The 25,013-nt window shown below is 37.2% G+C and overlaps 1 protein-coding gene across 1 annotated transcript; it reads left to right on the forward strand.

Annotated features, from left to right (window-relative positions):
• Nucleotides 1-288: 288 nt before the first annotated feature.
• rxfp3.2a (relaxin family peptide receptor 3.2a) lies at nt 289-2,492 on the forward strand. Its single transcript, XM_046876859.1, has one exon. The coding sequence runs from the start codon at nt 490-492 to the stop codon at nt 1,702-1,704; it is 1,215 nt and encodes a 404-aa protein (XP_046732815.1). The 5' UTR covers nt 289-489; the 3' UTR covers nt 1,705-2,492.
• Nucleotides 2,493-25,013: the final 22,521 nt, after the last annotated feature.

A 25,013-nucleotide genomic window follows, 5' to 3' on the forward strand; every position in this document is an offset into this window, starting at 1 on the left:
CCACTCCAGTTTTTATCTTATATGGTAAAAAGGATGTATTATTGCATATTATACATACTTTTTGTCTTTAAACATATAGGAAATTGTGTCCCAATTCATTCATCTATTCTCTCTCTTTCTCACACAAACAGACTCTCTCTCTGTCTCTCATACACACACTCACTCACTCAGACTCTCTCTCTCTCTCTCTCTCTCTCTCTCTCTCTCTCGTGTGCGACTTGTATTAAACGGCAGTGCAAGCTTGGTGCGAGATCAGTGAGCTGCGAGTGAGGAACAGACAACTCGACAGGTTTTTCTTTCATTGCTCTCTGTTTTACGTTACATAGTTAAAAATAGGCTGTAGGAACCAGATATCAGAAATAAATAATGGCTGAAGTGAAACCTTTGGCTTTTATTATCTCCTACATCTTATTGTAAATTTCTAACTTCAGCCTGCTCATCTCTGGCATTATCAGTGCAAGTTTAAAACTTTGTGAAGACATTACAGACATGCAGCACAACAGCAGCAGCAGCACTTCTGCATTGCCCGGTTTGGGACTATGTGGACTTGGAGTAGACGAAGGTGAAGACCTGTGGAACCGGAGTACCGGGAACCAACGCAACCTCTCTCTTCGCTGCTGGCTTCAGCTGTTGTCCAAAGAAGCAATGCCTGAGCTGTATGGCGACACCTCGAGCATGGCCCTGCGTGTGGTCATCGCTCTTGTCTACCTGGTGGTATGTGCTTTGGGGCTGGTGGGGAACTTGCTGGCACTGTATCTGCTCAAATCTCGGCACCGGCTCAAGCGATCGTCTATAAACTGTTTTGTCATGAGCTTGGCTATAACAGATCTTCAATTTGTATTAACACTTCCATTTTGGGCTGTGGACACTGCCTTGGACTTTCGCTGGCCATTTGGCAAGGTCATGTGCAAGATCATCAGCTCGGTCACCACCATGAATATGTATGCCAGCGTCTTCTTCCTGACAGCAATGAGTGTTGCACGTTACTGTTCTCTGGCCTCATCCTTACGCATGCACAGCCCTAAGATGGCATCGGCTGAGGTGAAATGGGCAAGTGTAGCCATCTGGCTAGTGTCACTGCTGGCAACGCTGCCTCATGCTGTCTACTCAACAACGGCGCAAGTATCAGATGATGAACTTTGCCTTGTACGCTTCTCTGACCTGGGAAACTGGGATCCACAGCTTTTGCTGGGTCTCTATCAGACACAAAAAGTGCTCCTGGGTTTTGTCATTCCACTGATTATTATCTGCGTTTGCTACCTGCTTCTGCTGCGCTTTGTGCTGCAAAAGCGAGTTAGTGGGATCCCCGGCTCGGACAGCGAACGCGGGAGGCACAAGCGGCGTTCCAAAGTCACCAGATCTGTCACCATTGTGGTCCTGTCCTTCTTCCTTTGCTGGCTGCCCAACCAGGCTCTGACACTATGGGGTGTCCTAATCAAGTTTGACTTGGTGCCATTTAGCAAGGCATTCTACAACGCCCAAGCCTACGCTTTTCCCATTACTGTGTGCCTCGCGCACACCAACAGCTGCCTCAATCCAGTGCTTTACTGCCTCATCCGACAGGAGTATCGTGCCAGTCTCAAGAAACTGTTGCTGAGAGCTACACCATCTTTACGCAACCTGACCAATATGCTGCGCAGGAATAAGAAGGTCGCCGATGCACCACCAGGCTTGGCTGTTGTACAGATAGATGCTGGTCTGTGATGTAGTCCATGGAACATATGCATGGGACATGTGATTTTCTCAGATCATCATACAAGTTTTGTACTGGCACTCAGCAAGTTATGAACGAACTAATACCGGTTAAACAAGAGGAGGTTCGGGACAGTCCAGGAACTGTATGTATGAGCTCTCTGGGACTCGTAAATTATAGACTCTAAAATGACCAGCAGGACTTTGTAGCAATCCTGGGCATTTTGAACAGGTGGTCTGTCTTTTGATTCAGGAACTCTGTCTGTTTTGTATGTCTTTGTGCAAACGTGTCAAGCTTGGTAAATTTAGCTTTGTTAGAGTAGCTCTGAAAACCCAGAGATGTCTGTTGTCCTTTTTTGAGTTCAAGCATCATAACTGATTATCAAACCGTGAAAAGGACAATGTTGACAAAACCTACGAGAATTACTGAAGGGAGCAAGGAAAAGCATACTGAATTATACAGTTATGAAAAACTCAATACATGCAATAACACTTGGCTTCTCCAGCCTTTTTTATTGTGTGAATTCTCAGGCTTGTATAATTATATAACAATTTTTTATTCAGGATGGAGTCATATAATTATAATACAAATATTTATATAAACCTACTTGCATGTGATTAAATATAACAACAATTATGAAACAAATGCACACTTATGATCTAAATTATATACATAATATTGTGTTTGAACTCAGTCATTTAATATAGATATACAGTAGTGTGTGTATGAAATTATATTCAGTGGTTTGTTTTTCATAAAGGAAATAAACTTTCGTCCAAAAGGTCTTTGAGCACCTGCAGTATGTTTGCTGATCCCCAGAAGTGCTCTCTTTCACAGTGTTGTACTGGGTATTAAATAACTTCAGGAGGGTAAATTTAACATCTGTGTGATGGCATGTGCAATTGTTGCAGGGGAAAATAGTGTCATGTCCATTTATTGTGTCCATTCAATGTCATGATGATGTCATTCTCCTCCTTCTTACTGTTGTGATGCTGTGGTGAGGATGTTCAGTAAACATTAAGGTCCCCTTTTAACACTTTATTTTAAATGAACATAGCAAATACATTTTTTTACATTTGATTAAATGATTATTTTGTAATACACATTTTTCAGACTTATTTTAAACATCACTGCAAACTGCATTTACTTTGTTACTTTGTGATGATTAATAATTACTGAAATCATGTCAGTTTAATGAACCTTAATGCTATCTGCATTTATGATTTTGCAGTTAATTATGCATGCGTATTGGAAAGTCGGACCGTAAATAACTAACAGAAATAAAATGATATTTTAAAGCATGTGCACAGCGATTACCTTGTGTTTTGTCTCACGCTCATGGAGTGAATTCAGTGCTCGAGTGTGTTTGAATGAAAGAGCTGAAATGAAAAGGCATCGCTAATGCGACAGCATAATGACAGCTGCGTGTGAAGACGTGCCTTTCATTACGTCGTTAACATGCACAACCATGAACAGGTACTGGCCCCTACGTACTGTATTTCTGTACATTCAGCATATCGGAGACAATCAAATATTGATAGAATGACAAAAGGAAAATAGAACAGATTATTCTAGTGTAAAACTTGTAATGATACTATTTCTTTTGCTAATTTAGGTCATTTGTATTATATTTGAATATAATTTTTAATTCAGCAAAACCCTTTTTTTTTTTTTTTTACAAAATAATCAAATCAAATCACAAATCACACTGGATTTCTTTAATCAGATTATCAGATTTACTTCTGTCAATATCTGTCATTCACATATCCATCTCTTTCTGTGCAATTCATATTGTGCAACAGTGTGTGTGTATATATATTATATTATTCTTAACCTTATTTTCATACCTTTTAGTTATACTTATTCGTTTAATATACTTATAATTTATACTTTATTTCATTTATTTTATTTTAGTTTTATCCTTATATTTCTACTTTTTCATGTTTACATGTTTGGAAAGTCGTAAAAAAGCATTTTACTACATGTCGTACTCTGTATGAATGTGTATATGACAAATAAAATTTGAATTTGAATTTGATCTGTTGGATTACAAATGATTACTAGGTATTAATGACTTGTATTAGTATTAGTATTAGTGTGAGTATTAGCATTAATATTAGTATTAGTGTTAATATTAGTATTAATATGCAACTATTGTAGAATAAAGGTACATAAGAACCTTTATAATAAAGGTACATAAATAAAGTTACTTAAGAACATACACTATGAGTATATTGTGAATAGGAATTATTGCATGAGCACAGAAAAAGTCTTTAGGATTATAGAAGCATTTCTTTTATGGAATAAATCTTAAGCCTTGGGCACGAACAGTTTTGGGGTATGTGTTTAGAAGCAGGAGGTGAGCCACATGTGCAGAGAACAGAGTAGGAGTACAGAATCTGGATGAATCCTGCAAGTCCACAGGCAGGAAACACAGCAGTAGAAGATGAAAAAGTGAAGCAGAATCTGGCACTGGGAAAACGTTAGACAGCAGGTATGCTCATACATTTTGACAGCAAGACTCTGTACTGTTAGAAAAAGTGTTTCATCTGGGAACTATTAGACTTTCTGTGTATAACATACAGTTTCCCTTATATAATAATAAAGAATACATTTCAAGAAACCGAGATTCATTTTATTGATTTTTTTAATGAATGTACCGTATATTGTCCTCATAATATAAGTATTTTAATAATATCTGAGGTCTAATGTTTACAATATTGAGACAGGTTTGTAATTTAAAGGAATACATGAAGTGTCTAAGGTGATGGAGTTCAACAAGATGACAGAACAGTTTCAGTAAACCTTCGCAAACTGTACTGGATGAATAAACGACTTTCAAAAAGATCTGGTGTTTTTTTAATGTTGATGGTGATCATGATGATAATGGTAGTGGTGGACAGGACTTTTTTTACTGAGAAGGAAAAATTTACACCATAAAAGTTTTTATCTCCATCAAATCAAACTCATACCTCCATTCAGAAACCCTAATTTTCACCTGTAGATGGTTTGGAGGCATCCTGGAAGAGATGATCAGTCAGAAGAATATAGAATGGCTTGCAGGTTGTCATTTGTCTTTCATTTATAGCTTTTCTCCTGGTGAACAAATACTTCATGTCCACCATACTGATGATCCATCACTATACAAAAAATACAAATTACAGTAATCAATACACTTTTAGAAAAAAAACCTCCATCTAGAATCTTAAAATGTGCTTTGGTTTGTCCTTCTGGGACAAACTCCGAGAGTCTTCTTTTAGATATGTTTCCAAGTAGAACTACAATAAACTGTAAAGAACCGTCGGGGAACCTTAGTTTGCAGATTATTAGTAGCGTATACAGAGATTTAGTATTTGGATTCATTTTGATGAACACTACAGTTTAACACAGTGGTTACAATGAAAACATATCCCTTTTTGTTTATTAAACAATATATTTAGGTAATTATTACACGTCTGTCACAACTATGCACATGGTGACCATTGCAAACCCGTGCATTACTTGCTAACTTCGATTAATAACAAGCTGGTAACTGAGAATAATTACTCTGCCAAAAAAACTCTGATTGCATGACTCTTGTAATTAAGGATGCTATAAAACCATCAATGGCTTCTAAATTACTTCAGAATCCTAATTGGTGGCTTTGTCTAGCTTTAGAGATCTTTTATAATTATAATGTCTTTGTAAAAGTTATTAGACATATCAGAATATTCGAAAAATAGAAATATCAGAAATGGCCATTTTTTTAATGTAATCTTTTACCTACACCTACTGCATCTGAATTTTCTATATTTTGTAATTTCACTAGTTTAGAATTGACCTGTTCTAAAAGACTTTGGCTAATTTTTATGTGTTTAAATGTGGAAAGGGATGATTGGAGTTCATGCTTACCTTTGGAGTAGTTCTTAGTTGAAGTCTATATAAACATGTTGCAGAAAATTGGATCTAAGTGTAGCGGTATCCGAGGGAGAGTACGAAATCTGGGTCATGCCCTGTCAGATACTTATTCCCAAATAACTTTAGATTAGACAGGCTAGTGTATTTGAAACAGAATCAAATTCATTGAAAACTAGATGTTCTTCCTTATTCAGGTGCTTGGTGTGGCGATCCAGATGTTTACGCATGTCCATGTGGCTTTCCTCTGGGGGTTTTTCCAACCTTCCAAAACATGCTCTTTGATAGATTTGGCTTCTCTGAATTGCCTCTAGGTGTGAAGGAGTGTGTGAAAGTGTGTATGCATGGTGTACTATGAAAGGCTGTCATTCCATTCATTCTGGTTGTTTTCCAATCTCGTGCCCTGTTTTCCCAGGATCTACCCCATCTACACCATCCCAGACCACTGAAGATGAAGACGAGTGAATGAATGAGTAAATGAATGAATGAATGAATGAATGAATGAATGAATGAATGAATGAGATCTCAAAAGTTATCTGGAATTTTTTTTAGATCAAGGATTGGTGAGCCTATTACCTCAGAATGATGCTCTTTATCTCATTACCAGCGTGTGTGCTACCCTGCTGGGCTGCGCTTTTTGAAGGGCATGGTTTGATAAGATTGATGAAAGTGCATTACTGAACACCTTTAGGCTTCACGAAGAGTCTAGATATTAGAACCGTAATATTTACACCATCAGTTCAACATATGAATTTCCTCCTCTCTGTTTTAGACATTAAAAATGACAGTCAGTGTTCTGAGTACACAATATATACATTTGTCTGACTGTCAAATCTTAAGTTATAGTAGATGGATTTAAAGGCAAGTGCATGTTAGAGTTGGCTGACAAACCAACATTACTGAGCAATAAATACACTGGCAGGGAAACAGGGTGGCACAGTGGGGGTCTTCCCTGCTGCATCGCTCTCAAGGGTACCTGGTTAAATCCTTTGGTTTTCTATTTGTGCGGAATTTAAACTATTCCCCTGTGTCTGTGTGGGTTTCAGCTGGTTTTATTAAACAGGCATGAATGAATGTGAGTGTGATATGTAATCCATTCCCATGCCAAGACTCTCTGGGCACAAAACCAGGATTATTTGTAGATTATCAATATATATATATATATATATATATATATATATATATATATATATATATATATATATATATATATATATAGTAATAATTATATTCTTTTACATTTTTTGCTAAAATTTTGAAAAGAAAAATGGAAATGCCACTGTGTTTTTCCGCATGCTTCATAAATTGTGTGTTTATTTCAAAAACCCCTGCTGTCGTGACTCTCAGAGCTCAAAGATAAACGAGCATTTTCAAAAGACTACAATAATTACCTAGCGCACCTTATCAGACACGTCAGACGTTGACCTTTCAAAATGGCCTGGCCACGGATAATAATTCAGATTGAGATGAGGAAGTCTTCAGCGCCTTAAAATATCAGCGTGATGGCAAGACATCGGCTTTATCGCCATGCTATTGTGGGTCTCCTGTCACCGCTCTGATACTGTCACTCCTAGAATAACAGGATATGCTTTAGAAGACGATACTGGTTTGGATTTGCACGTGTTAACTTCAAAAAAGGTCGGAGACAGACAGACTTGTTTCTATGTTGTGTATAAATATAAATATATATATATATATATATATATATATATATATATATATATATATATATATATATATATATATATATATTGTCATTACTAAAGCAAGAAACCCAATTAACACAATTCAACACGACTTCTTTCACTGCAGCCACAGCTACGCCTCGTATATACAGTAAAACTCTCATCACGATATCCATCTTTTCTTGAAAAGTCAGTCTTGAAATTGGCATTGAAAGTACAGTATATCTGCAAACAAATAAATGTATTTTCTGTCAGTTATTGTGGAATGAAATAACATCTAGTAAATCCACATGGAATATTTGAGCTTGTGCAGTTTGCTTCAGATGCGGTTTACAAGCTTTGACTAGTGCACTCTTACCATCAAATCAAAGGACAAGAAAATGCCGAAAACTGGTACCGGAACACTCCTTCTCCATTCCTCAGGCATCCTATCACCTTTCAAAATCTTGTTAATCAATCTTGTTAAAAACTCCACTGCAATCAAAAACACCTCCATCATGCTTCTACTTGTGTCATCTGGTCCAACCGACGTTCTACTCGTCATCCTCTTAATAGATGCTTTAACTTCCTCCTTACTAATCCAGTCCACTTCCTGCTTCACCATCTCCACCTCATTCAACCTTCTCTCTCTTCTCATTTTTTTCTCTTGAGTCTGGTTTTTCTCAAGGGTTCTTCCTTATACTATCTCGGGGAGTTTTTCGTGCCACAGTTGCCACTGGCTCGCTCATTAGGGACAAACATATAAAGAACAATCTTATTGATTCTTTCTTACTACAGTACCAGTGTAAAGCTGCTTCGTGACAACGTCCATTGTTAAATGCGCTATACAAAAAAATATAAAAATGTAATTTAATTGAACAAGCTCCATGATGAAAGATATTATTACTGTTTCTTGAAATTACTTTTTCAATATGTTTGCATTTTTAATTTCTGGCCTGTACAGTACATTTACATTTACATTTAAATGATTTATTGTGTAAACACTTGGTTTGCATGAAACCTTTGTAAGCTTCTAAACTCCATTACTACTCTTCAGCTGTTACATGTTCCTGTACTGCTGATAGCACTATTATGATTTTACAACAATGCCTGCATCTACAGCAAAAACACTGCCACTTTCTCAAAGTCATCCAAATTGGAATGAATCAGCTTGGGCACATTTTTTGGAATGAACAATCACAGGCTTGGACAAAATAAGACATTCAAAGCCCGTCACGACAGCATCTGTTTGCGCCCCCAATTACGTCATAAATTGCTTTGAAGTCAGCTGAACATCTTCCCTGCATGAAGCATGCTGGCACCGTTCCTTTCATTTGTATTTCCTGATAAATTGTTGTAAAATCACTACAGTCAACTCTACTGTCAATTAGGAATAAACCTTTCTATTTTCTACTATTTCTTTGTCTATTTGGGTTATGTAAAAGAACTATATAAACAACAACAATAATAGGCATAGGTACAGCAGGAGGTTTATTACAGCTCATGGGGTCTGGGTACTTTGAAAAGTTTCAAATGTTACCTACATGATATCTCGAAATGGATGTCTCTCACGCTCTCACACAATATTTTCTTGCCTATTATAAAATGTCCTATAGATATTGTATGAAATGTTTACATGAGCAATTTGGTCCATTTCATAAACCAATTCAATGGTACGTATGGTCTGCTGTTTCGTCGGTTCTGATCTAAAAATTCTCAATTAATATGTGCAGCTTAATATTAAGGTTAGCAGAAGGTAGCAGAGGTCATTGATAATTGTATTTTGCTAGTTGATTCAACAAAGCTAGTACTTATCCTAGCATATGATGTGTAAATGAAACTTTAATACATATTAAAGGAGTGTATGGTGTAGGGTGTAGATTTTGGCTACTTCTGGACAGTGCATGCCCATTAGCAGCAACAGTAGCAATTACTACACACTCACAAAGAGGCAAACAAAATAAGCAGCCATTGTCACCAAGATTCAATTCAAGAAAGCATTTCCATGTGGAGAAAGGTCCCCTGGTGGTCTAGTGGTTAGGATGCGGCGCTCTCAACGCTGCGGCCCGGGGTCGATCCTCGGTCAGGGAACCAACCCCAGCCACTCTTAGTGCCGGTCCCAAGCCCGGGTAAATGTGGAGGGTTGCGTTAGGAAGAGTATCCAGAGTAAAAACATGTGCCAACCCCTAACGGGAGAAGCCGAAAGAAAGTTTTTATTTCCATGTAGAGAGAAACTATTAAACTACTAGAAGAAAAATTCTAAGATAGCAATCATATGTATTGTATCATTAATATTATGATGTGTACATTACATTTGCATCACTGTTTGTGAAAGTGTGATACTGCATGCTAGTAAAGAAACGTATAAAGAAAGTTATTTTATCATGTGACTCCCATATACGCTATGCAGTGCATTACACAGGAAACAGAATTGAGTAGTTCACCTCTAGACTCTGCTAGTCTAAGTTGTTCGTTCTTTTATCACATGACTCCCATAGACGCTACACAATGCAAATCTTAACCAGAAGATATGAGCGGTGAGCTACTCATTCTGTTTATCATAATTTGTCCTTAGCCGAATTGTCAAATTGTAATTATTGGAACACAAAGTTTGTGGAAGTGTTTTGGGATCTGTTTATTGAAAATAAAAAAACAATTTATTTAATTTTAAAACTAATTTGCAAAATTTTGATTTTGATGAACAAGTTTTTAAAAGCAAAGTCACTGAAATGATCCAATCTTCCCATCACCACTGTCTGCTGTAATAAAATAACAAATCCTACCACCACTGCTGTCATTTCTGCTTTGCTCTGAAAGTCATTTCATCGAGTTAAGGTGGGTATAGAGCATAGAATATGGGCCATTGCCATGGCTACACAGTGCAGGGTTAATGGATCAGTCTGGCATCTCTGCTCATGGTTACACGAACAAATGCACATCAAGAGCTAGTAAACAAAAAGAAACACGGATCCCACAGAGCGTATACAACTGCTCATTTATCTTATCACCAGCTTAAATGTTCTATAACATTCGCCATATTTTGAGGGAGAACGCCCATTTTCCACGTCCATTTAAATCTATTTCCACGTTCATTCTGGCAATAAACTAAATGTCTGAGACACAGGGTCATGCCCAATTAAAACAAGAACAAATAAATTCAGTAACAAAGTAAAGACTTCAATCAAAAATAACAGACTAAGTGCAAAATCCAGGGTTGTGATATCAAAGCGTCAGGAGAAACAAAGTTCCATGGAAGTGTCCAAAAACACAGCAAAAACACAGCCTTTTAATATTTTTTTTCACACAGTCTAGAAAACAACTCTTTTTTTTTAATGGTTAATAAGTAATAAAGTACAAATACTTCGTTGCTGTACTTAAGTAGATTTTTCTGGTATCAGTACTTTACTATTTATTTTTCAGCCAACTTTTACTTTCACTTATTAATTTTTTCACACAAATATCTGTACCTTTTACTTCTTACATTTTAAAAACAGACTCGTTACTTCAGTTTTAATCTATTTGGTATCATGATCAATATTTTCTCTTCTTATTGTGTGCCTTTTCTATTCTATTCATTCTATTTCTTGTCACTGCACAGCTTTTTTAATCTTCCATTGGTGTATCATTTCCTGGTTATCACACACCACACCACAGACTTATGCTAGCTAAGCTAACAACGAGCGTGGCAGAAGGCAACAAGAAGTATGGAGTTAACGTGGATGAGACAGAGGGAGTTAGCGATGTAAACATGACTGAGAACAGAGACATTCCTGATCACCTGATCATCATCTTTTCTATGGTGTGTTCTATATGGTGGTTGTTCAGCCTGGATACATTTATTAGGTAACAAAATGTAATTGAATTAATTCTTTTGTATTAATATATTAATCTGATTATAATATCATCCAGTTACCAGCGTGACACTAAAACAGATAGTTGTAATAGTTACTTAAGTACATGTCTTTAACTTGAGTAAAAATGCGCAGTCAACTTTTACCAGTGTCTTTTAAAACATGAGTATCTGTACTTCTACTTGAGTGAAGGATGTGTGTACTTTTTCCATCTCTGGTTACCTCATCTGCCACCATTACCTTGAAAATCTAAGTACGAACATGATGTCATCGCACCTGCACTGGTGAAGACTAATGCTAGAAACTTTTACACATTTGCACACATCAATCACCTTCTGTGGCTATACCGATTATAAAAATGTGACAAAAGTAATAAGAAAATATATATATGAAAATATACTTTCGCTGCAGTATGTGTGGTTCAGGATACAGAATAAGAGAATTAAGCACATATGATTTGTTTATTGTTTAGACAGAAAAAAAAAATTAATAACCTCTCTTGCAGGACACACACCAAGCACTGGGTTGAACACGTGTTGAGTGAATATAACTCATTTAATCCCTCATATCCATACTACAGCTTCATTTCATGCTTATGTGTGTGTGATGAGACAGAGAGAAAAGAGAGAGAGAGAGAGAGAGAGAGAGAGAGAGAGAGAGAGAGAGAGAGAAAGGCCGCAGAAGAAAACTGACTACTGACAAGTTTGGAAAAGTGCACGCGATGTTCTTTGACTGCAGATTGAATGTGAAATAGAATCTGTAAAGGAATTTCTGTGTATTCCGTGACATTGACACTTCACAGCTCCAGGATTCAATCTTTGTCTCAACACACTGCCACTGTGTCCCGTCCGAGGTTTACTGTATTTCTCTATTGTATTATGTAGGCATGAAAGAAAGGAAAGAAAGAAAGAAAGAAAGAAAGAAAGAAAGAAAGAAAGAAAGAAAGAAAGAAAGAAAGAATAATTAATAAATGTGTGTAAATGGTTGGAGTGTGAAAATGTCTGTACTGTTATAAATGTAAAATTAGTATTGGAAGACACTCTGCTAAGAGAGCTAGTGATAGAACAAAAATTGTCATACATTTAGCCATAATCATCCTGTTCTGGTCCATGAGATCAGGTAGCATGAAGTGGTTTCTTCAGTCATTCTTTTCAAAATAATAACAAGTTCAGAGATTTTTGTAGAGGTATGTTAGTCTTATCAAACATTCCTGTATATTCTTTGTATAGTTTAAATTATAGAGTTTATAGAGTCTGAGATGATCATTGCTGGTTTTGCATTTCTTAAACAATTTTTACAGTCATTTTAAAGTATATTTTAAGGATAACCTTGTTGAAAAGTCTATGTACAGTCAAGTCTAAACCTCCTAGCAGAAGCAACCAGGTTTTAAGCTGAAATGTGCAGGAACATGGAGACCAGAATAGGATATAAAAACAAAGAAATTCCCACTTTTTTGTGTTATTATATGTAAATTAGATTTATTGTGGAATAATTCTGAAAAGTGCTATGCTACATATTTACTGGGTGACCAAACTAAGCCAACACTTAAAAAAACCTTAAAAACGTTAAAACAGTTTGATAGCTGTCTTTTTATTAAGCAAATTAAATCAGGACAGGCTCACCAAAATTTTTAAAGACCATAAATACTGGCTTTACTATGGGCAGATTTCTCTCACCGCTTAATAATTGTAATAGGGTAAGTATGTGTCTTAGACTGAAATTTTGCTGTAAGTTTTCCAGATGTGAGTTTGGTTGAAGCAGTGGTGACTATCAATTATCTCGAATCTTGTTTTTTCTACAGCTTCATTAACATCACCCCTTGGGCTATAAGTTGGTCCAGTTTCACATTCTGATCACATTCAGCACCAGTACACTACTAAAAAAATCTTACACATGCCTGAAATCAATACTAGTTGTTAGTGCTGTGCTATGTATGTATTGACAACTTTCATCCATTCATCCTTGGTACGTATCCATTTAAAACTGGTCCAGATCAATTATAGACAGAAGTGATGCAACTAAGGTTAAGGAACTGTGTTTTTTATTTCTGTTTTTTTTTAACCAGAACATACAAACAAAACTCTTCAGATTGAAGCCACACCCACTTTCAGTCAGATTTAAATAGAAAAATAAATCCAATGATTCAAATACAGTTTCAATCAATTCTTTTTCTTCTTTCGGCTGCTACCTTAAGCAGATCATCCGTCTTTATACTAGAGTCTATACAGAGACTCCTGTCTGACCTCGTCCGTCAACCTGTCCATCACTACTGCAAACAGAAAAGGGCTCAGAGCCGATCCTTGATGCAGTCCAACATCCACACTTCACTGCTGTCACAGTGTCCTCATACATGTCCTGCAACACCCTCACATGCTTCTCTGACATGCCTGACTTCCTCATACAATATCACAACTCCTATCTCGGCACCCTGTCATACACGTTCTCTAAATCCACAAACACCCAATGCAACTCCTTCTGAACTTCTCTATACTTCTCCATCAACATTTTCAAAGCAAATAATGCATCTGTGTTGCTCTTCCTCAGCATGAAACCATACTGTTGCTCACAGATGGTCACCTCTCTCCCAATTCTGTTATGCCAACCTCTTTCTCCTTATGCTCTCCTGCACTTCCTCATTCCACCACCACCACGTCTCTTTGTCTTCCTTTCTATTTCCAGATGTCACACGAAGTACCTTCCTACCTTCCTACTGCCTAGCTGCAGTAGTTGCCCAATCATCCAGCACCTCTTCACCACCACGAGCCCCTGTCTGACCTCTTCCCTGAACCTCACACTACAGTCTTCCTCCTTCAGTTTCCACCATCTTACTCTTCTTTTATAATAAAAAATAAAAAATTCCTTCTTCTTTTTTCATCACTCTCCTCCTCTTCTTCACCTCCTAGACCATCTTACAGACCACCTCCGATGCTGTCTAGCTACACTGTCTCCCGCCAACACGTTACAGTCTCCAATCTCCTTCAGGTTACATCTCCTACATAGAACATGTGCACCTTCCTCCACTCTTATACGGCACCCTATCACCTTTTACTTAAAATACGTATTCACCACTGCCATTTCCATCCTTTTAGCAAAATCTATCATCTGCCCTTCCACATTCCTCTCCTTAAGGCCATACCTTCCCATCACCTCATCACCTCTGTTCCCTTCACCTACATGCCCATTAAAGTCATGAATATTTCATTACCTCTTCAACTTCCCGCTTCACGTTCATCACTCTATCAAAAACTCTCTTCACCACCACTACACTCTTACTGTACTCTTCCTTCAGAATCACCCCTACACTATTTTCTACTATTTCTATATCTACCCATTTTTCTCTCCATCATATCAGCGATCTCTTTCCCTTTACCAGTCAAACCTCTACTCTCCTACACTTCTGCTTTCCCTTCTGTCTCTGTAGACGTCTTCCTTCTCTCCTTCTCCTTCTTCGGCCAACAGTAGCCTAATTTCCACCGGTACCCTGATGGCTAACAATACCTGTGGCGGTCGTTGGTAACCTGGGCCTTGACCGATCCAGTATGAATTTCTGATTCATGATCCGCATATTTGATTTGGCACGTTTTACGCTGGATGCCCTTCCTAACACAACCCTCCCTATTTATCCGGGCTTGGGACCGGCACTGAGTGCACTGGCTTGTGCAACACTAATGGCTGGGTTACAGTTTCAATCAATATATTTATATATTTGTTAAAGTTCCAATATTTTGTAAATATATATGTGTTAATGTTACTATTTTTTCAACTATAACTAATGGGCTATCTAGAAATTGCATTGGGCAATACTTTGGACTCACACAACTATATGCTCCTCATTAATGCCTCATTAAATGCTACTTGTTTGTGATACGAAACACAAACATGGAATAGAAAAACTTTTTCAAATGTAGAACATTCTGTCCTGAGAGGCATGAGGGACTATGATAAACATCAAGTGAGAGACGTGTCTATTGTCAATCTTATTTAACCAGTTTGGTCTGGTTGTGGTTAATTAAACCAGGACAGGCTCACCAAATCTCAGAAAGATCATGAATACTGGGTCAAGTTAGAGACTATTTTAAACACCACGGCAGATGAAAATGCATGTCATTATACAGCTGTTTATAATTATGACCTGTGAGGTGCTGGTTTAGAAGATCAGAGAACCAAATGCCAGTAGGTGGTCTCAGAGAGAGGCACGATGGACATGACATTTTAAAGAGCACCCCTTTCTTTTCCAGGAATTAATGACTCAATAGGAATTGATAAGAGAATAAAAATGAATGGCAAATGTCAGATCAATTGGTGACGAGCTCAAATAAAGCCAACATATGCTCTTAACTGTATCCTACAGTCTTAAAACACCTCAAGATTATCACTTCAGATAATGATTTTTACTTTGCAGAGCTCACACAGGGAAATCCATCTATAAAGGAGATCTCCAAACCTTCATTAATAAAGTCTATGTGGTGTCCAACTGTTTACTATTAAAAATAATGCCATAGTGTGCACTTTTACATAGCCACTGACATACTGTATTTATTGAGATTTATAATTGAATGCACACACTTTCAGAAAAAGGGAACGATGGGCGTCTTTTTGTAAACTACTGCTGTGGATGTACCCTCATGGGTTGTAGTTAAACCTTGAAATACTAATATGTACCATTTAAGAGTGAATAAGATGCAAATTTGTTTATCACTGTCATCAGGTTTATGTCTGTACCATTTCATCTTTTTGTATCTTCCCAAACAAAGGTACAATCACTTGTGTGAAGAAACCTGAAGTCTAAGGTTACTGATCTTTGTTGCATGGGTAGCAATATATACCTATATTAAAGGACACAGCTGCTTAATTAGTACTCACGTTAAAACCACCATGCACCAGTATTGCCCTTTCATTTAAATAAATACGTCATTAGGTGGTCTTTATTATGGGCAGATTTCTTAACCACTTAATAATTGTAATAGGGTGAGTTATGCGTCTTAGACTGAAGTTTTACCGATGTGAGTTTTGTTGAAGCAGTGGTGACTATCAATCATCTTGAATCTTGTTGTTCTTCATTAACATTACCCCTTGGGCTATAAGATGATCCAGTTTCACCTTCTAAACACATTCAGCACCCGTACACTCCTTAAAAAAACGTACACATGACTGAAATCAATACTTGTTTTTTTGGGGGTTTTTTTTTACACGAGCACATGGTGCTGTGCTATGTATGTATTATAAATCTTCATTCATTCATCTATAGTATGTGTCCAGGTAGAACCGGTCCAGATCAATTATAGACAGAAGTGATGCAACTTAGGTTGGGGAACTGTAAAACGTCCTGTTTTTTTTTTTTTACTAGAACAAACAAACAAACAAACAAACAAAACCCTTCGAATTTAAACCATGGCTACTTTCAGTCGGATTTAAATAGAAAAATAAGATCCAATGATTCAAATACAGTTTCAAACAATCAATATATTTATATATTTGGTAAAGTTCCAATATTTTGTAAATATATATGTGTTAATGTTAATATTTTTTATTTACTAATGGGCTATTTAGAAATTGCAATGGGCAATACTTTGGACACACACAACTATATGCTCCTCATTAATGCCTCATTAAATGCTAGTTGTTTATGAAACACAAACATGGAATAAAACTTTTTTTAAATGTAGAACATTCTGTCCCTGAGAGGCATGAGTATAGGGGCAATGATAAACATCAAGTGAGAGCGATAAGTAAGAGAAATGTGGAGTTTATTGTCAATCTTATTTAACTAGTCTGGTCTGGTTGTGGTCCCGCTACAGTGGGGAAAGCTGCATATCCTTCCCTAATTAGAATGGCCATGATCCATGCAAATATACTGCAAGTTTCATGTTTGTAATTTTAATATATACCTATTTCTATTTTCAATAAAGAACCTGAGAATTAAAGATCTAAAGAGAGTCACTGTTGGGGTATGTGCATTTTCGTTTATCATATATAAGTGTACTATAGATTTAGGGTGTAAGGAAACCCTAATTGATTGATTGTTTTCATCCTTTTTTATCATGCATTCTTATACAAGTAAACACTTTGCTCTTAAATCATGCCTGGGAAGTTCATTGTACAAACAAAGGCAGTGTGTTTTTCAATTGATTTCTGTAGCAATTACACTTCACTCAGTTTACAAGCAAAATGTGTTGCTCAAGGTCACGTGTTGTGAAGAATTCAAGTTCTGAAGCACATCTATTCAAAAGACATGAAAGAGGGGAGAAAAAAACAACAATCTGTTTGAATTGGTAAATGTACCTGCTAAAGGGTTTTTCTCTCTGGCAACTTAACCTATGATTTGCCATGCATATAAACTAAAGGAGCTTAGGCTTGGGTGTCCTTTATAATAAATAAAAAAGAATAATAACTTGTGCTCTAGAGTTTGGTTGGAGCACATACACTGTCTTATGTCAATTACAGGGACACTAGCCAATTGTAGGCATCTATGAGCTTGTGTATGTACAGGGTAGATAATTTTTTCTTCAAGTTGTGCTCCACTACCCTTTGACACAGAAAGAAGAAGTTTGAACAGATATTGTTTGCCTGGATGTTAGGCAGAAGCTGTTCTAATGCATTCAGGTTTTACACAAACTTATAAGTCCATGTTAGTGCAAAAGTGGGACATATTAGGAAATGCACTTTATGATTTATGATTGAGATATAGTTTGGAGTAAGGATTGGAAATATTATACCTGATGAGCCAACAGTTAGAGAACTCTGGAGATGGACAAAAGTGTCTATGGAAGCAACAGGTGTAAACGAATAAAAGGAAGTATTGCTGAATCTACTTAATGAACTTTGGCATGTGTGCTTTTGAGATTCTAAGATCTAAGCCTTCTTGGTAAATGATAAGACAGGGGAAGACTAAAAAGAGTAGTCTGGTATGGGTGATGCAAGTCAAGTTGAAATTCAACATAATTTTTCTCAAATGTTTTGAAGTTCTTGCCATAAAAGCAAAAAGGAAAGAGGCAATCAAGATGTATTGTTCAATAATACTTTTAATATATGCATTAGTTAAAAAAAAGGGGGTTAGGCGTGATAGTTTTATTTTGTAACCTCTCCATCTTCAGTGCCCAGCTGTCATATTTAATACTGAAACAGAGACATCCTGATAATGTGCTGGTAGAAGGTAGCCTACTATGTGTTTAACTTTCTAATTAAATTTCCAATTCCTAATTAAAACTCGCAAACCACAATCAGTAAAGGTGATGAGTTCACAACCGACCTCCAGCTGCATCCTTGATTAGCTGGCAGACTTTTGAAAGTTATGCAGTGAACATCTGACACAGCTATTACTGCTTATGATACAGCTATCGAGCTTATGCTGACTGCAGTCAAATTATCTGAACGCTGTAATTTTACTGGATTGCAGTATTGTGAACTAATCTCAGTGACATCTTCATAACCTCGGTTGAAAGCAGTAGCTGTTAGTATGCTGATCATAGAAAAGTTAGATGATCCCAGTAAAGTTAGCTGATCCCAGTAAAGTTAGCTGACTGAAGTAAAGTTCGCTGATTGCACTATATTTACCTTGTCTCAGTAGAGTCAGCAAATCGCAGTAAAGTTAACCGATCACAGTATACTTCAATGATTGCAGAAGTTATCATAATAAAGTTAGCAGATCGGAGAAAGGTTGACTATCACAGTAAAGTTAGCTGTTCACACTATATTTGGCTGATCACACTATATTTAGCTGATTTCAGTCAAATTAGCTGACCCCAGTAAAGTAAGCTGATCACAGTAAAGTTAGCTGATCACACCATATTTTTCTTATCTCAGTAAAGTTAGCAAATCGCAGTAAAGTTAATCAATCACAGTAAAGTTAGATGATTACAGAAGTTATTATAATAAAGTTAGCTGATCGGAGAAAGGTTGACTGATCAAAGTATAGTTAACTGATTACAGAAAAGTTAGCCGATAACACTATATTTAGCTGATCTCAGTAAAGGTAGCTGATTACACTATATTTAGCTGATCTCAGTAAAGTTAGCTGACCCCAGTAAAGTAAGCTGATCACAATAAAGTTAGCTGATCACACTATATTTAGCTGATCTCAGTAAAGTTAGCTGATCACACTATATTTAGCTGATCTCAGTAAAATGCGCTGACCCCAGCAAAGTAAGCTGATCACAGTAAAGTTAGCTGATCACACTATATTTACCTTGTCTCAGTAGAGTCAGAAAATCGCAGTAAAGTTAACCGATCACAGTATACTTCGATGATTGCAGAAGTTATCATAATAAAGTTAGCAGATCGGAGAAAGGTTGACTATCACAGTAAAGTTAGCTGTTCACACTATATTTGGCTGATCACACTATATTTAGCTGATTTCAGTCAAATTAGCTGACCCCAGTAAAGTAAGCTGATCACAGTAAAGTTAGCTGATCACACCATATTTTTCTTATCTCAGTAAAGTTAGCAAATCGCAGTAAAGTTAATCAATCACAGTAAAGTTAGATGATTACAGAAGTTATTATAATAAAGTTAGCTGATCGGAGAAAGGTTGACTGATCAAAGTATAGTTAACTGATTACAGAAAAGTTAGCCGATAACACTATATTTAGCTGATCTCAGTAAAGGTAGCTGATTACACTATATTTAGCTGATCTCAGTAAAGTTAGCTGACCCCAGTAAAGTAAGCTGATCACAATAAAGTTAGCTGATCACACTATATTTAGCTGATCTCAGTAAAGTTAGCTGATCACACTATATTTAGCTGATCTCAGTAAAATGCGCTGACCCCAGCAAAGTAAGCTGATCACAGTAAAGTTAGCTGATCACACTATATTTTTCTTATCTCAGTAAAGTTAGCAAATCGCAGTAAAGTTAACTGATCACAGTATAGTTAGATGATTGCAGAAGTTTACATAATAAAGTTAGCTGATCGGAGAAATGTTGGCTGATCACAGTAAAGTTAACTGGTCACGGTAAAGTTAGCTGATCACACTGTATTTAGCTGATCCCAGTAAAGTTAGCTGACCCCAGTAAAGTAAGCTGATTATAGTAAAGTTAACTAGTTTTAGTAAAGTCAGCTGATTGCAGTAAAATTAGCTGATTTTAGTAAATTCAGCTGATCGCAGTAAAGTTAGCTGATCACAGTCAAGTTAACTGATCACAGAAAAGGTAGCTGATCCTATCGAAGTTAACTAAATACAGTAAAGTCAGCTGATCAGAGTAATGTCAGCTGATTACAGTAAAGTTAGCTGATTGAAGTTGCATTACAACATTGCAGTAATTATTTACTTGTGTTTAGCCAATAAATCAGACTACACACAGGTGGCTTTTCAACTCACATGCTTCTTCCTTTACTACTTTTCCTTTGCACATGTCTATTATGAACTTCCTTGTGTTATGAACTTAATGCTTACGACTTACATCATGACATATTACACATACCAGTAGAATACATTACAATAATGTTACTGTCGAGATTCAAGTATTGGTAAGCTACCACTTTTTAGCCAAGGCTATTAGGTATGTGTTATATTTTTATTATACCCAAACATTCAATTCCTAAAAAGGTTTTCTATGCGATCTACAATGCTCGTAGTGTCTTTTCTGAGCAGGGAAGAATTACGCAGCACACAGAGTGGTGTAAATCTTCTTCTTCAGTTTATTGCAGATAGCAGACAAGTATATATACACACTGGAAAAAACCTGAGCTAAAACTGGCCCTGATTGGGTAAGAAGACATAGTAACCAGAAATGTGTGAGCCCAGATAAAGACATTCTGTGTAACTTACATACTCACATCATAAAGATCCTATAAACACTGAACAGGCAATGGAAAGTGTTTAGAGAACTAGTGTGAGGCCTATCTATGTGAGCAACCAGACAATGTACTTGGTGGCTAAGCCAGTGGCTTAGCTAACACAATTAGCGTTTCTAACCTCTAATCTAATCACATTCTTGATTACAATCATTTAAAACTGTTAAAAAAAATTATCCAATCCTGACTTGAGAGAAATGCATGGAATCTTAGGACTGTTTTCTTTTTAACTGGAGCACATCGGGAGCATATGGACAGAACCGACAAAAAGACATAAGAGAAATGAGCTTAGCATGCAGCATGACAGCATGAATTACTAACGTGGGCAGATGGGTACAAAAAAAAATTATTTTAGAATAAGGGAAAAAGAAAACGAGGAAAAATGGTATAGACCAAGCAGCAGGGCAAAGCAGACTGGAGAAGGAGCATAATGGAAAATGAAAGAGAAAGACAGAAGAAATAAAAGTTTTGTGGAGAGCAAATGAGTGTGTCAAATAAAGAGAGAGAAAGAGAGATGGAGAGATAGAAATGCAAGATGAACAGATAGAGATTAAACAAGGTTCAATAAGAAAATGACTGAGGTAATACAATAGTAACTTTGAGCAAAACTCCAGCAAAACTATATAGAAGTGAGGAAAAAACAATGACAGAGAAAGAGAGAGCAAAAGAGATAGAGAATTTCTTAAAAGCTGGACAATAGTCATTATTTACAAAATTAAGCATAGTAGATGCGATTATAACTTTGTTTAATAACGTAATGACAAAGCAAAGAAGGACAGAAGCTTGAAGTAAGTCATACCGCAAACATGACTTTGGCCGCACCTGGGCGTGTTCCATCTACCTCGCTGCTCATCTGTGCTACTGTGACAGAGCACAATTTTGCTCATCTGCTTTCACATATTAAAAAATAAAAAATAAAAAGCTATACGTCCAGACCCAAACCCCTACTGTGTAGATCAGCTCTTCTCTAACCAGGAAAAATTTCATGCCCAGGATCAAAGCAATTCTCCTTCAGCTGGAGAGGAAGATCAATCATACACACCTGGAATTACACGAAACTCATAACAACCCCTCACTCCATACGCACACATTCACATCCTCACACACCCTTCTGGAAGGATCTCTGTGCAAACACTGAGCAGGTTTACAGCAGTGCTCCAAAATAAAGTACACGTATAAAAGTGCTTTTTGAACGTGTGCTAATTCAGCCACAAGGGTGTTAGTAAAGGCAAAGGCAGGTACTGATGTAGGTGAGTAGAGGAGGAATGGGGTTTAGGGGTTAGGGTTGAGGTCAGAGCTCTATAGCAGGCCACTCAAGATCTTCCACTCTAAGCCATGTAAACAAGAAGCTGGCTATGGGTATTGTCATTTCAAGACTGGACTACTGCAACTCTCTGCTAGAAGGTCTTCCTCCAAACGCTATTCCTCCACTGCAAATGATCCAAAACGCAGCTGCACGACTTGTGTTCAACCTGCCCAAGTTCTCCTATTCAAAACACTGATGCTTGCCTACAAGGCCAAAATGGACCAGCACCATCTTACCTCAGTGACCTCATCACATCTCGCACTGCACCACGCTGTCTGAAATCCTCCAGCACTGCTCGACTGGTACCACCTTCTCTCAGAATGAGAGGTAAGTATACTTCAAGGCTCTTCTCTGTTCTGGCACCTTCTAAAATGGTGAAATGAACTTCTCCTTGATGTCCGTGTAGAGTCCCTGGTTATTTTCAAGCGACGGTTGAAGACCTACCTCTTCCTGAAACACTTCAACTAACACTTTCCAAGTTTGCTTTGTAAAATTCAAGAGTTATATTTATATTAAGTTTGTAATCTTGCGTACCAGTGTAGATTTATTCATTGCGAGAGACTCAAAGCACTTTTGTCACTTTTTGGGTATCTAGATGAATGGAAGGGAAAATTTTATTATACTGCATCAAAAGGCATCCAAAAGAATTGTGTGCCTCCAATGTTGTGGTAACAGTTTGAGAAATGACCACAAGCGGCTGGAAAAGTCAGATGACCCAATACATTTTTCGATACAGTCTACAACCTAGTAGAAACGGAGGTGAATGGAGACTCAGTGCACATGCTGGGGCTTTCAGATGGCTTGTAGAGGCGTGAGGGCTACAAAATCTGTCCTCTTGTGATGCGGAAGTGGTCTCCGTGTCTTCAACAGTAAACGTTCATCACAGCAGGAAGCAATCACGCTCGCTGTGGAGCAATCACGCAAACCGAGCCGGCTGCACTTGTGACATCTGCAAGACTGCAGTCAATCTGACCCAACATTAGTTGTGTGTGTGGTGGAAGGCTATAACTGGAAACCCTGCATTTTAGACAAATTTAGGAAATAGCTTTCTTTCGCAGAAAAAAAAAATGAGATGGTGTTTTTGATTGAAATCACCTGTTTGTTGATAAGGCTGGGTGTTTCACTCAAGCTAGATTGAACTTGTCAATGTGAAAATAAATTCCGATTCGGTTTAGACTATCTGGATTGTTTCAAACAAACAAACGGAAGACATATATGTTCAAAATTGGGCAGGTTGTAACAAGAAAAAAAATATTAGTTTTATGCTAAAAATCAATGTCGCTGAAACGAAATAGCAAAAGGTGTCTAGTTGGATGGTTCCGCATCCTTACGATTGACCCCAAAGGCTCCTCACCACCAACAGGGACATTCATCGTTACAGTGGAACCCCGGTACGAGTGCCTTGTAGTACGAGAATATCAGTGTACAAGCAGTTTTACTAGCAAAAATCTTTGTAGGAGTATGAGCATATTTCGGAAAGACGAACATTTGTTTTGATGTGTTTGGTTCCAGGCACGAGCGTCACCTCCGTCCCCACGCTTCATGCTTAGCCGCTTCATAGACGTTGTTCTGAGTGCGTTCTCGTCGTTCTCTTGTGTAAAAATTGAGCTTTTTGGCTGTTTTTGTAGTGTTTTTGTTTTGTTTCACTATAAATTTTGCATCATGGGTCCCAAGAAGTGTAGTGATAGCACTGGAAAGAAGGTTGTAAAAAGAATAACCATTGAAATAAAGAAAGAAATTGTAGAAAAGCATGAACTTTCGAGATCTTTGTCTGCAATATTTCATGTCTAGTTCAACAGTAAGTACGATCGAAAAGAACAAAAAGTTATTTATTTCTTTATAATTTATTACTTTTTATGTTTATACTTTGTTACAAGTATATTTGTGTGTTAATTTAAGCATACAATTTTAAGCCTGGAATAAGCGATCGCCTGAGGTCCGGGAATGGATCAATTGCTTTTACATTCATTCTAATGGGAAAATAATCATGCGGGTACATATTGGAACACGAGCGGTTTTCAGGAGCAAATTCGTCTCGTACACTGGGGTTCCACTGTATAAGAAACTAAAGAGCACCTGGAAATACATAAGACAAAAACATTCTTGGTTTGCCTTTTTCAAGGAACCAAGACTATTTCAAATGGCAAACATACATGACATAAACAAAAGTTTGTGTACACCTGACCATAAGATCCTGATGTACTTTTTGAGCATCACATTCCATATATAGGCTTGATTTCCTGTTATATTAACCTCCACTCTTCTGGGAAGATGTTCCACTAGATTCTGAAGTGTGCTTGTGGAATATTTGAGGGCATTAAAAAGGCAGGTATTAGTGTAGGGTGAGGTGAGGAAGCCTGGGGTGTGTTCCAATTCATCCCAAAATATGTTCAATAGGGTTGAGATCAAAGCTCTATAGCAGGCCACTCAAAATCTTTCACCGTAGCCTATACCTTCATTTAAACCCTAACGATGTACACCACCATATCTACATTGAACTGGCTTTTGTATGGGGCATGGTCATGCTGGAACAGGTTTGGATTTCCAAGCATCAGTGAAGGGAACATTTCATACATCATCCAAAGAGACAAGAAGATACAACTGAGTCTCCAACTTTGTGGAAACTGTTTGGAGAAGAACCACATATGGACTGAAAAGTTGTGGTGGTGTGTTTCATGTCAAAATGAATGGAGATGTTTCAACATTCATACTCCATAACTGCTTGCTCTTTACCACCAGAAGACCGTGTGCATGTTTGCCACTTGTTCCACACCATCTCTTAAAAGAAAGAAAGGAAAAAACCAGCATTTCT

This window comes from Silurus meridionalis, chromosome 20 (assembly GCF_014805685.1).
Source record: "Silurus meridionalis isolate SWU-2019-XX chromosome 20, ASM1480568v1, whole genome shotgun sequence".
NCBI classification, from domain to species: Eukaryota; Metazoa; Chordata; class Actinopteri; order Siluriformes; family Siluridae; genus Silurus; species Silurus meridionalis.